The 14,113-nt window shown below is 43.9% G+C and overlaps 1 protein-coding gene across 1 annotated transcript in view; it reads left to right on the forward strand.

Annotated features, from left to right (window-relative positions):
• LOC308376303 (uncharacterized protein) overlaps positions 1 to 13,070 on the forward strand; it is a gene marked incomplete at both ends in the record, with an annotated part of 49,334 nt that extends 36,264 nt beyond the window's left edge. Inside the window, 15 exons of the mRNA XM_080852598.1 lie at positions 367 to 387; positions 1,255 to 1,293; positions 1,871 to 1,903; positions 2,404 to 2,424; positions 3,940 to 3,966; positions 8,492 to 8,580; positions 9,109 to 9,255; positions 9,602 to 9,725; positions 10,126 to 10,170; positions 10,322 to 10,393; positions 10,559 to 10,706; positions 10,991 to 11,047; positions 11,346 to 11,438; positions 11,894 to 12,053; positions 12,785 to 13,070. Of these exons, the coding sequence (XP_080708724.1) occupies positions 367 to 387; positions 1,255 to 1,293; positions 1,871 to 1,903; positions 2,404 to 2,424; positions 3,940 to 3,966; positions 8,492 to 8,580; positions 9,109 to 9,255; positions 9,602 to 9,725; positions 10,126 to 10,170; positions 10,322 to 10,393; positions 10,559 to 10,706; positions 10,991 to 11,047; positions 11,346 to 11,438; positions 11,894 to 12,053; positions 12,785 to 13,070 (1,362 nt within the window). The remainder of the gene's footprint in view (positions 1 to 366; positions 388 to 1,254; positions 1,294 to 1,870; positions 1,904 to 2,403; positions 2,425 to 3,939; positions 3,967 to 8,491; positions 8,581 to 9,108; positions 9,256 to 9,601; positions 9,726 to 10,125; positions 10,171 to 10,321; positions 10,394 to 10,558; positions 10,707 to 10,990; positions 11,048 to 11,345; positions 11,439 to 11,893; positions 12,054 to 12,784) is intronic.
• Between the last annotated feature and the right edge of the window lie 1,043 nt (positions 13,071 to 14,113).

Consider the following 14,113-nt stretch of genomic DNA (forward strand, 5'->3'; position numbering starts at 1 on the left):
TTGATCTCATGTGTGTGGAAACTTGTATAACACTTGTGTGGGAGTAGCTCTTTTGATTGTGTCAGCTGAGCTGGACAGGTGTGCATAAGGCCTTTACTATACAGTAATGATATCACTGGCTCCGCCCTTGGCATCTCTATAATTGTGGAGGAAATTCTCCAGCCCTGCACCTACCCCAACCTTCCATGCTTCATAGAATAAGGGTCTCTGGAATGTTTGCTGTGCATTACATCATCTTGAGCATTTACCTGAAGGAATCATGATCGGGCACCGTAGCACGATCTGTACATACACCGAGAGAGGAGGATAAACTGCAGCCATGCGGTGTAGTTTGACGTGTGTGTATCTGTGACTCTCTCTCTGCAGATCACAGCCGAGGAGGAGCGGGTAGGTGCTGAGAGGGGCTCTCATACTGCCATTAAGAGGAGCCCTGTGCTAATGGGATGTGTTGGGATGACTGGTCTATAATTAAAGACTTTATTACTAAAAGTGTTATGTATTTATCAGCATATTTGCGGACCATTTAAAGTATTTTATTGTACATCAGTCGTTTGCACTCGTTTTCCCCTGTGTTTCAGTAAACCAACTAGCAGACCAGTATCCCAGTCCCTTCAGCTTGTATTTGCTTCCTTCACAATCAGCTTTTACTACCACCATATCTGCAGTAGAGCCAGTTAACGTCTACCCTGTTGTAGACCACAGAAGCCCCTCACCCCACCCACCCGTGTGTTTTGCATTGCAGTCCTAGTGTCAGTGTATGGGCTATCCTGACCGCTCACCTTTCCATCCCTGTGTGTCATATCAGCAGACCTTCTGCGATGCCTGCTGTCTGGTGCCTGATGAAATTCCTGCATTAGCATTAGTGAATTAGCATTAGTGCACTATCATAACTGTGTTAATTATCGGACGGCGTGTGTTATTGGCAAACGTTCGAGTTGTCATGTTAACCCATTATTAAACTGAGCATATGGATTGGTAATCCATTATTTAACTTAGCATTTTGATTGTTGAACAGAATGGCCGATGTTTGAAACTGTCCGATAACTGACATAGGTACGCTAGCGTGGTAAATGCCACCCATCTATCTGCTGGAGGCTTGCCATAAGTGACACTCTAGTTCCAGTGTATGAAGACAAAGACGTGGCAACCCTCCAGTTTTGTGGTCAAGTGGACGAGTTCAGGATCTTTGTGGTTGTCTTGTCTTGTGTGAATTGACTCCTCAATATATCGTGTCCGCCCTTTGTCTTTTGCAAGCTGGAGGATATAGAAGAGCCGGAGGACTTTGACGAGGAGGTGCGTGAGTTTCTCACTTACCCTGGCTGAGGTTTCCGCGGTTACCCGAGCTAAACACGCTAAAAATGCAGCACACATGTCAACCGGGCTGTGACGCGCTGCGTGACTCTGCCCTTGCACTTGTCATTTCACCGTGGCAATTTGTCAGCGCCTGCTTGACAGTAAATTTGCACACAATGTAAATGTGTGCTGTGCTGTCGGGCAGTCTCTGTGGCACCCGATACTGCATGCCTTAGTGGTGATGGTGGTTTGTTTAAACTGACCGCACAGAAAGAGTCCCTGAAGACCTGAGATAACGATTAAAGACTAAAGAATATGACTAATGGCAATAAACCTGGTGTCAGCCATGTCAGTGGTTAAATGACTTGGAGGTACACATATCTCTATGACGCACACCTTAACTGTACTGACAGCCATAGTGAATGTTGACATGAAATGGCCGGATCAGTTGCTGAAAATGGATGGTGGGATGTTAACAGGGATCACTTGAAGTGACAGCATTTAGAGTGTAGTGTGTGTGTCTGTCTCCATGCCTGTCTGTTGTACATGTCTTGTGTTTTCCGCTCCTCTGCACCAGGCTTTCACTGATGATGAGGGAAATGATGATATGGTGGGTATTACTGGGCGATCTGTAGAACAAAGGGAGAGATTGTGTGTTTGCGTGTGTGTGTGTGTGTGTGTGTGTGTGTGTGCTTGCGTGTGTGTGTGTGTGTGTGTGTGTGTGTGTGTGTGTGTGTGTGTGTGTGTGTGTGTGTGTGTGTGTGTGTGTGTGTGTGTGTGTGTGTGTGCGTGTGTGCGTGTGTGCACCTTCATTTACTGCGTTAAGTAGTTTCTAGAACCTTCCCCTTAGATTAGATCTTCAAATGCAGCCATTTAGTGAATTCATGTAAGAACCTGGTACCCTAGGTCCCCTCCCGCGTTGTGTGTGTGTGTGTCTAGGTCCCCTTTGCGCGTTGTGTGTGTTTGTGTGTGTGTGTCTGAGGGATTTGTCCATGTGGGCATTTAGTGCATCTAAAAAATGAAAAAATAAATACTTTCTCCACTCACCCCCTTCCACAACTCACTTCTATATGTCTGCCTTTATTTTGCTATCCATATGTGTGTAACCAGTCGGACGACTCTGACGCCAAGGTGAGCTATGAAATGGTAAAATGCTGTGAGACTCGTTAGAGAAACAGTCTCATTCTGTGTGCCTCAGGTGATGAGTAACCATAGTTAAATCCGTTATGAAAGGAAACAGAACATTTAAATTATGGAAGAGCATTTTTATGAAGACTTTTCTCAGCACTAGCCTAAGCTGTATTTCAATAAGGAAATACCCATGGCTTGTCATGCTTTTGTTTTATTCAAATGTCGCAAGCATTAGAGGTCCTTTCCTCTAAAAAAAAGTGACATTTGGAGAGACCCTAAATGATCTACATGAATGTCATACAGTTATTCCAAACCTTTACACAACTTTCAATGTAGATGATTAGATCTCTTAAGCCTTGCTAGCTTGTTCTCATGGATGAGACCTGTAAGAGTACTTCACCCGTCTTATGAAGTCTGACAGCCGTTGACTAGCATTCTAAATCCAGAGAAGAACCCAGGACCTAAAAGTCATAAGCATACCAAGATACCCTTGTGTCACTCTTTTTCTCTTTCACTCTTTTTGTTTGTTTGTTTGTCTGTTTGCTCTTGTTCTTATTTCTTATCAAGTGTCTTATTTATTTCTTTTCATGTTATCAGTCTGGCTGTTCGGATTCCGGATCTGAGGTATGAGTGGCAGTGTTAATATCTGGCTAGCGATGCGTTGAACAGTGTAATTGTAATGATGGTTGACTGGTGTGCTTTCAGCTACACTTTGTACCATGCTAAGCCATCTGATTTTGCATTGACTGAGGTAAAACCCAAGTAACACAGCCTTTTTAAGTGGAATTTTCTGTTCCTGGAAAGTAGTTAGCTGTAAATATTTAATTTATGTTCCTTTATGGAGCACATGGATTCTCTAAAGCGATTTTCTGGCAAGCAAACTTCAGTGCCGGAGAATGAGAGATGTCACTATCATGAGATAGGCTAGTCTGGCTCTATTCAGCCAGAATTTCAGCTGACAAAAACGTGTTTGTGTGCCACTATGTCGTTTTGTGGCTAGTTGAGATTAGGTTGAATTTTTCTTGACTGATTTGCGAACCCATGGGCTCTGTCGTTTAATCCGTTCAGTCCCATTAGCTGCTCACCGGTGGCAGCTCTCTGGGGTGTCTGCTGGCTCCGTCTCCCGTCGTGTGTGTAATGGAGTCAGCTGGATACTAATGAGTCCTGCCTTTGTTTTTGGGGTGGTTTTCTGTGGATGCACCATTGGTGTGTTTCTGCTGACGAGTTAATCATGTGAAATTTCATAACAAGTATCAGATCACCAAAAACAGGATGTATTCAGAGTGCATTACTGAATAGCAGAAGAATAGGCATACATAGAAATAGTTATAAATGTAAATGGTTAATGGTCTATAGTGGATAGTCTACACACGCCAACACATTTAGACATACACACTCTCAAATGCACACAGACACACCCACACACACACACACACACATTTACACATTTACCCAGGTCTGATGAGCCCTTTAGGAATCTGTAGTTTAATAACTCTGTCTGCCTCTTGCCCTCAGATGGACAACAAAGAGAAAGAGCAGAAGGTTGGTTAGGTGTGATTAGAGGAACTCTAGCCCTGTTGGTGACCCCATAGCCTAACATGCCCAATCCCCCTGTGTCAGTGTGTTTCCGTTGTAATCCCATGGTTCACTTTCCCCCTTAGTTTTGCGTGTTGGTTAATTTAGTACTGGATTATGGTATGGTATCAGCTTTCATGCAGGAGCCTTGATTTACCATGACTCAACCCTTAATCTGTTCCCACACATCTACTTGTTTGTGCAACTACTTTTGAATGATTCTTGTTACTTGTGCATAGTGGAGACTGGATGAAATTAAGGTTAAAATTTGAGGACACTTTTACACTTTATTTGACCTTTGAACTTTGGTTGTCTCTATTTCACTGCGCCAGGGGGATGAGGAGGACAGTGAGGAGGAAGAGGTTTGGTTTTGTTTGAACCATTTCAAACCCTCTCATACAGTGATTAACGTGTTGGCACGCATCTCCTTTTCAAACCATCGCATTTAGTGATTTACGTGTTGCCACACATATCCTCTCCTCCTCTTCCACCGGCACCTGAATACTCAGATCTCATTATCCTGTGTGTGTGTGTGTGTGTGTGTGTGTGTGTGTGTGTGTGTGTGTGTGTGTGTTTGTCTGTCAGTATGAGGATCCTGTGTGACTGTGTACTGTTTTTGTTTTTGTACGAGTATGTGTCAATGGGTCGTTACCAGTTTCGGTTGATTGCTGTGGAGAGATTGTATTGACTAACCTTCCTTCTGTGGGTCAAACTGTTTCGTTCAGGAATGTATTATATGCAAGTCTGTACACACAGAATGCCTTATTGATTGGATTTCTTTGTGTCTTTATTTCATTATTTCATTTTATGCCTAGTGCCTAGCTGTAACTATGGTAACCAGATGATGGTGACTCAGTTGTGTTTCTGTGTGTGTGTTTATGTGTGTCCGTGTCTATAATATGCTTGTGTGTGTGTGTGTGTGTGTGTGTGTGTGAGAGTCAGTGGCAGACAGAGATGCTGCAACATCTTTCCTGCCTCTTCACTTTTCTTGTTTGTACATGCCTCAGCGACTCTCTGTGTCTAGTGTCAAATATCATAACCCCATCTGCAGCTTAGTCTTCATCTTTGACTCGTGTGTCATCTTCTCTTTATGTTTGACTCACGTGTCTTCTTCTTCTTCTTTTACCCCTACAAGCGAAAGGAAAAGGTGCGTGTTATTTACCAAGTCTAGTTTGAGAGTAGGTTTTTTGGGGTGTCCTTAGCATACTATTACAGATTATGTTATTTTATGAGGATGTTAAATTGCTGCAGTGCTTATGTTACAGTGATATGCACTGTAAAAATAAGTATTTGTATTGATCGTCATCCACTTAGATACTTAATCAGCCAATTGTAGACAAGTAGAAGAGTAGGTCTTATAGAGTAGGTCTCATATAGTAGATATACAGGGGAGGGAATGAATGTGGGTCAGGTTTATCTAATGTGGTATACTGATGACTGGTGTGTTTTTCCTTCATGTTCAGGCTGAGGCTAAGAAGGAAAAGGTGTGTTTACATGTTTGTGTCAGTGTTTATCTGTCTAACCCTGTTTGCCTGTATGTCTATCTGTGTGATCAGTCTGTGTTCATATGTGCCCAATACTATGTATGCAGTAGCATCTGTTGTGTAGTAAGGAAATGTCTTTTGGATAGAAAAATCTCATCAGTAGATGAGTAGTGGAGCTCTCTGGATTTTGTTTGTTTGATTCCCTCTCTCACTCTCTCTATCTGTTTCCTCGTCCCACCAGGCCGAAAAGAAAGACAAAGAGAAAGAGGTTGGTTTTGTGGGGTCTCTGCCTCGGGCGGCCCAAAACACTAGAGCAGAACTTCCCCTTGTGATGTGTGGCACCCCTGTAGGGACCATCTGGATCCCTTTAGACTCTCAGAGTCCCAGTGTGCGCTTCTCCCTCCTTTTCAAGAGCCCAGACCACTGTGTGTGTGGCTCGTGTTTGTGTGTGTGGTTGTGTGTGGGTTTATGTGTGTGTGTGTGTGTGTGTGTGTGTGTGTGTGTGTGTGTGTGTGTGTGTGTGTGTGTGTGTGCGTGTGCGTGTGTGTTCGTGTGTGTTTGTGTGTGGTGTGTCTGTGTGTGTATGCCCACGTGTGTGTGTGTGTGTGGTGAGTGTGTGTGTGTGGTGTGTGTGTGTGTATGCCCACATGTGTAATCCCAGCCATTATAACCCGACGTGCTGTATAAGAGAGAGTGTACATGCACTCAAGTGTTTCCTGATTGGCTCCAGGCTCCTGTAGCGAGCCTTCATGTGCAGTATCCTGTTTACTAACCTACTCGACTCCTTCAGGATAAAACATGAGATGAGGAACAGCTTGTTGCTCTCATGTATGTGCTTGTGCATGTGCAAGAGAGAGAGAGGGAAAGAGAGAGGAGAAACAGAGAAGGGTAGAGAGAGACAGAGTGTGTGTGTGTGTGTGTGTGTGTGTGTGTGTGTGTGTGTGTGTGTGTGTGTGTGTGTTGTGTGTATGAAGGAGTGTGTAATATAAAGGATGAGGAAGAGCTCGTTGCTGTGATGTGTGTGCTTGTGCATCTGCGAGAGAGAGGTAAAGAGAGAGAGTGTGTGTGTGTGTGTGTGTGTGTGTGTGTGTGTATGAAGTAGTGTGTAATATATATCTGAGGATGTCTTGTGGGTTGATGTTTTACTAATAACTGTCCTGTGTGTGAAATGTTTAACTGCAAACATGTTTGTCCCCTCCTGTCCCAAAAGGAGAAGGAGAAGGAAAAACAGGAGGTATGTTGAACATCTTTGAGCTAGATTGTAAAGGAAATGTGTCTGACTGTCTGTGTGTGTGTATGATCAACAAACAGAGAGAGAGAGAGAATATGTATCTGACAGTATGAGTGTACTGCTTCTTTGTGTATCAGTATAGTAAAGGAATTCTGTGTGTGTGTGTGTGTGTGTGTGTGTGTGTGTGTGTGTGTGTGTGTGTGTGTGTGTGTGTGTGTGTGTGTGTGTGTGTGTGTGTGTGTGTGTGTGTGTGTGTGTGTGTGTGTGTGTGTGTGTGTGTGTGTGTGCGCGCGCGCGCATGTGTGTGTGTGTCAGTTTTATCGTGTGCATGTGTATTCCAAAAGATGTTGGCCGCACTAATGAGCAGGAATAATATGAGACAAGCTTGACTGGGTATGGCTGACAAATGGTTGTCAAATTAGGGCAGAGTGTGTTTGCCTATGTCTGCTGATGCTGTTATGCATGGGTACCTCTATGCAGGAAGGCTCTTCTTTCATATGGAAGTCAAGCCAACTCAGAAGCCTACATCACCAATGTCGAAAACTCTCGGTTTAACAGAGGTCCAACACTATATGTATGGCTGTATACTGTTGGAGAGTTTGGTGTATTTTTTGGGGACTTTTCCAAAGGACAGATCAGTAATGTGTTCAATGTCATTGCTCCGTACCTGATTTTATATTATTTTCATCAGTATGAAGACTGTTTAATCGTGTTTTTTGTCAAATAAATGTTGTCAATTTTTTTGTCTTTGTCTTTATCCTCATCTCCCCATTCAAAGGACGGCGGAAACAAGGTGTGTGTCAGACACATGACTACTACACCTGAGCATCAACCCACAAGTTGAATCTAAGTCTTAGTCTTTATCTCATTTTCATTTAACGGTCATTAGATGTACCTTCCAAACGCCATCATCCTCTTCAATTCAGTTTCAGCCGTTTGCTCTGTCATATGTTCCAATTCAGTTTCAACCATTTGCTCTGTCAAATGTCCCATGCTTGTATGTTTCATTTAATTTATATCTATATTTATTTTTTTCGTTTTGCATCTTCAGCAGAAAGAGGCAGCCGCGAACACTAAGAAGGTGGGCTTGGCAATCCAGATCACTTCGCTCATAGTCATTCTCTCCCCATTAAGAGCTTGTCACTGTAACAGTTAGTGTTAGCGTGGCAGTAGGGGTCTCTGAGTAACTGTGTAGAGAAATATTTACCTGATGTCCTGCATACATACCATAATATACTATTCCCCCCTGCTTGAAGCTAGGCTGCGCTCCCTTCCCCTTTTTCTCTGGTTGGCTTCTTTGGACTGTTAGAGTCCCGTGAAAGCCCACAGAGAGTGTTGAAGAAAGTACGATTGATCAAGTAGATAAACATTTCTGTGTGTGTGTGTGTGTGTGAGTGTATGTGGATCTTTAAATGAATCGCTTCCTTGCTTCACTTTTGTTCTTCAGTCAAAAGATTTTATAACGCTGTAGCCACATAGGAATAAGTCTTTGTGCGGTTCGTCCAGACTGAGTGTCACTCTGCTATGCAGTAGTAACAAGGACTCTAGATTACTTCAGTTAAGCATGACTTGGTTGAACACTCCAGGAAGAAGCTCATTGGCTGTTTTCCATCCCCCACATTCTGCTGCTTATTGTATTAATTTGGTGCTCTGCTCAAAAATGGCAGAAAACATTTTTCCCTGTTTTGTAAAAGATTGGTGGGTGACTGTTACAAATGCACTCACTTTTCACTCCCGTTGTGTGTTGTCTGTCTGTCTGTCTGTGCCGTGTCCCTAGCTGGATCCCGAGGCAGCAGAGATCCTGAACGACCTGCAGCTGAAACTCAACACTGTGCTGGACAATTTGAGTGCCATGTTTGGAAAGAGGTGAGTGTGTAGGTGTGTGTGTGTGTGTGTGTGTGTGTGTGTGTGTGTGTGTGTGTGTGTGGGTGTCTGTGAGTGTGTGTGTGTGTGTGTGTGTGTGTGTGTGTGTGTGTGTGTGTGTGTGTTTGTGTGTGCTATGCAGCGTTTTCTTTCATAATCTTCATCCTCCACCCCCCTGCTCTGTGTTAGTCACTCAGCCTGAACCACACGGCAACAGTTGATCATCAAATGGGATTCTTAAACATGTTGATGGTTTTGGTTAACAATTCTTTATCCTTCTCTAGCCTTTTAACAGAAGTTAGTTTTTGGAACCATATGGGGGATATTGTTTGTATCACAGTATATGCTCATGTTGAAATTTAATTCTGAAGGAGACTTCATGTGAGCTGCTAGTAGCAGTTTTATGATTCATGGAAAATCAATGTGAAGATTGAGTCGTGTGTGTGTAAGCATGAGCGTGTGCTTGCTCTCGTACCGTTTTCCTCCTTTTCCTCCAATGGTTATTCTCATCTATTCCATCATGCCTTGCAGCTTCCAGGCCAGGATACACGGCTTCATGCGTCAGGTGTCAGAGCTCCTGTACCAGATCAAAGGGCCTCTTAATGCCAACGCACGCAACAGCGCAGAGGCCGACGCAGACAACGTGCTCCGCCCACTCATGGAGTTCCTGGATGCTAAGTAAGCTCAAAGCACCACACTACTACTACTACTACTACACTACACTGCTGCAACAATTATTACAGTACTAACTATTACAGCAGCAACTACTGTGTTTGCTTCTCCAAACAATACTACCACTAGGGCTGCTACTACGTATCTACTATTATGACCACTGCTATCATTAATGTAGTACAACTAGCACTGGCTGACCATTACTGGTTTATTATTGTTGTTTGGAACAATTAAGCATGTGTGCACACCTTAGTGGAATCCATTTTGTTTTCAGTCGGGGTAGGGTAATGTTAGTGTTTGGCTGTACATCCCTTGCCCATCTTAGAATTGCGTTGCTTTTTTTTGTCTTCAGTCTGAGTATCTTTGCGGACATGTGTGAGAAGACAGTCTTGAAGAGAGTGCTGAAGGACCTCTGGAGGATCGTCCTCACCAGCATGGAGAAGACTATCGTCCTGCCGCAGAGCAACGAAAGCTTGGTGTGTCCCCATTATGTCTCTTGTCCCCAATATGTCTCCTCAGCCTGTCACACACTTTCACAATCTCCCCTTGGCTCCCGAAAATGTGTGAAATAGTAAAAACCCTCAGATCCATGTTGGAGTGCCCTCTAGTGGTGAATCAGGGTTTTCTGTGATGGACATAATTAGACAGATTTAAGAGTTAATCCAGCAGTTTGACGGATTGTAATTATAATGATCTATTAGAATCATTTGGCACTGGCTGTTGCTTTGCTATATGAAGCTGTAGCTTTTAATAGAATTACACTGATGCAGGTCATTTATTGTGAAAAATGTGTAAAACTCCCTAGGATGAAACATAATATTCACTTTTTAAATGTTCTATTCATCTATATAATCTATTGCTTTTTTCTCTCCTCAGGGTGCTCAGCTTCTCACTGCAGCCACAAAGCTTTCAAACCTCAAGGTACAATATCATCATGAAGTCATGCAGTCATTAAAGCAACTTCATGCCATTAGTCTCTCTGTCTACCCACCTCATGTGAAGTAGCTGGGCTTTGATGGAGGGTAATTGGTCCGGGCTTCTTTGCTCATGCTGGATGTTTTTCCTACTGCAGGGAGGAGGGGAGGCTAAAAGCCTGACGCCGCGGCACTGTGCAATTATGGAGGTGGGACTGGACACCATCAAGGTAAGGACAGAGGGGATGGTGGGAGTTTCTCACTTTCTTTTTCATCACTCTTAATCACTCTCTCATTCTCTCTCTCACTCCATCTCTTTCTCGCTCACTCTTGGTTATCGCACGCTAACTCTCCTAAATGGCTGAATGTTTGTGACTGGTCTCGTTCTCTGGCAGGCGTTCTTCCACGCAGGAGGTAACGGGCTTAAGAAGGCATACTTGGAGAAGAGCTCGGAGCTGTCCTCGCTGCGCTACGCCCTGTCGCTCTACACACAGACCACCGACGCTCTCATCAAGACATTTGTGTCGACTCAACATGCACAGGGTAACATACAGTTATTACAAACAAAACAAAAATACGCACATACACATCCACCCTCATACAAAAACACACACACAAACATACACACACACACACACACACACACACACACACACACATCCACACTCATACAAAAACACACAGCCACACACATAGAACAAATATGATGACTATTATTATTGGAATGATTCACTCATTTAAAGGTCTATTGCCTGCATGAAGTGTGTTTTGCTAAATTATGCAAAAAGGTTAACTGTCTGTTCCTTTCTGCCCTTCTTCTCTGATAGTCCACAATGGGATGGGCATAAGGATCGTCCCCAATGAAAAGGTCCGGCCCGACAGACGTAAGTTCCTAAGACGCCCTGTGCAACCCAGCTATGACATGTGGAGTTTTTTTACCCTAAGGATAGAACCACAGGTTTACTAACATTAACACAACATTATAAGTGCATTTTCACGTCCTGTGCCAGATTAAAAGGATTCTAAGATGTTAACATTGAAAAATCAATACATTCTCATTTATTTAATAAGTTATCTTAAATGTTGTTAGATGAGGATGTGGCAACAAGCAAAAAAGCCATGCTGGTGATAGTGTTGTCCTCATTGGTATGCCTGCTTTAACTTGGTCTGATGTCACCACAGCCTCTGGGGTGGAGCGGCCGGTGGGAGAGGCAATTATCCAAGTGGACATGACGCCCCCTGCTGGCAGCGGAGAGCAGAAGATCAGTGTGAAGGGTGAGTAGTCGCTTGCAGTAGAGTCTGAAACATAAAAACTGTTGAAAAGAACAGGTAAATCAACAGTGACTTGACTGGGTTGCTGTAGGTGAGCTCTTTCAATTGATCTAATTATGTGTCTTTCCATATAAAACACACATATGTGATTAATTAACTACAATCACATGTATGGGTCTCACTTAGTTTTAGCCAAGTCTGGGGCCAGGCTAAGAAGCAAATCATTTGGGATTTGATTCTATATATTATTTATTGTATGAGCATGTACCCACTGTACCGTCCGTGAAGCTCAACATTCATATGATATAAAAATGTTCTAATAAAAGGTCAAGGCTTTTGCATTATTGACATCCAATAATAAATCATCAGCACAATAAGCTGTCTTTCATCCGTGTATAGAGTATATGTCTTAACACATTGTTTGGCATTCTCCCTCTTCCCCACTCCTTGGTCCACAGTCATAGCCATCAATGACATGAAGTGGCAGACATCTGGAATGTTCCGGCCTTTTGTGGAGGTCAACCTGGTGGGCCCTCTGCTCACTGACAAGAAGCGCAAGTTTCAGACCAAGTCTAAGAACAACAGCTGGTCTGCCAAATACAGTGAGACCTTTCCATTGTGAGTAGGCCTACCCTCTACGACAAGCCACTAGATCTCTTTATTATTGTAACGTATGTCCATATAGGTTTCATTTTTTCAGTTGTTCCCAATGAGGAGAGAGAGTATGCAGACTTCTAGAGAAAAAAATAGGTTTTTGTGCTTTTTCGCTGCTCCTAGCGTTTCTAGTTCTCTAAACTTCTTTTAGAAAGGTGCTAGTGTTGTCACAAAGGGTCGATCCTAGCAATACAAATGGTGGTGGTGTGATGTAAGATATGGTTGTCATAGAAACAAACAGAGCAGCGTGGGAGCGCTTTTTTGATTAGGCACTGAGATCAAGTCCTACCCAGCGCCCTGCCAGAGAAAAATGCTATATGGACACACGCCCGTATAGAGCAGTGAGCTGAATTTGACCAAAATGTCAGTGATTATTGACCCTAAAAGTATTGACACTTTATGTTAGTGCACTCATCATTTGGACTCACAACATTCACTCTTTCTGTTTGGTTCCTTCTTTTTCACCATTCTCTTGTATTCTGACCTTCGGCATTTGTCTCTCTCTTTCTGTCATAATTCAATCCTCTCCTTCTCTCTCTTGGGTTCCTCACACACACACAACCACACACACTCACACACACACACACACACACACACACACACACACACACACACACACACACACATCTCATCTTTTATTATATTCTCTCTGTTTCTCTGACATCTCTCCTTCTCTCTCTCCCTCCCTCTCTCAGTGTGCTGGGCAGGGGCACTAGTGCCGAGTTCTATGAAGTGCAGATCACGGTGAGGGACTACTGCTTCGGCCGTGCCGACCGGCAGGTGGGTGTGGCGGTGGTGCAGCTGCGAGACGTGGCCGACCGGCGCAGCTGCGTGTGCTGGTGCCCCTTGGGCCCGCGCATCAGCATGGACGAGACGGGCGTCACCGCCCTGCGCATCCTCTCCCAGCGGCCCAACGACGAGGTCGCCAAGGAATTCGTCAAGCTCAAGTCCGAGATTCGCCCCGCTGAGGAGGGCAGATGAGCCGCGGGATTGGCTGGATAAGAGTGACAAGCCACTGGATTGGCTGTTTGGACTGCCTGACTGATTTTTTTAATTGATTGGGCAGTTGGTTAAGTTGATTAGATAATTGATTGGTTGATTGATTTTAGAGCGCCAAACACTGGCACTGTCACTACAAACATCTCGCTCTACACAGTCTCTGCCTCACTGCAGGGCAATGGTATCAGCCTGCAGTGGTGCTGGTACCAGTCACACTGGTATCCACCTGGTATTCAACTTTACAGTTGAGGACTAATAACTTGATATCTATCGTGTTTAAAATACATCGGACCGATGAATTTACCTTCCATCCAGTAGTGGAAGGAGGAATGTCTCTGCTTTTTAGTAATGACTACACAAGCACTCCCCTTAACTTCTCGGTCATCCATCTCCCGTCATGAAGGCGGTGGACTACAGTCAGAGACCGAAGGCCTTGTGTTTTTGTATTTCAGACAGTAACTGAGTCGCTTGTGCTGTTGGCTGTGCTGTGATGTGCTGTCAGTTTCTCCGTCAGCAGGTGTTCAATGTCTCTGTGTGTGTATGTGTGTGTGTTTTGAATGGCGTATGCCACACAACCTACCCTTTGGGTTCTCGCAGGTGCTCCGTCAGACAGACTGTTCCCTGGCCCTGTGATTGAAGCCTTAAGGTCAAAGGTCAAAGCCACTGCCTACCTGCTGCTCATTAATTCAGCAATTCAAATGTTTTGACTCAAGTCAAGCAACCCAGAAGCAACCCTTAGGTGTTCATGGATTTTTTTTTGTAAAGTGTATTTTAAAACTGGATGTTATGTAATATATGTGACTGTCAGGAGGCTGATAACATCTCCCTTTGCCTACTGTTACCAGGGAACCATTTGGAAAAGATATCAGAGCTAAGTAAGTAAATGTTTAACTCGTACTTTGGGTTTGAGTTTCACCATTGCGGATCCTCTGAGCCTCAAAGTCAGACTCTTCTCATCCCTCAGTTTCCGTTTTCTGATTGGTCAATGGGCATGTGCAACTCTTTGATTGGTCCATTAGCCGGCA

The sequence above is a fragment of the Sprattus sprattus genome (genome assembly GCF_963457725.1).
Source record: "Sprattus sprattus genome assembly, chromosome: 15".
NCBI lineage: Eukaryota > Metazoa > Chordata > Actinopteri > Clupeiformes > Clupeidae > Sprattus > Sprattus sprattus.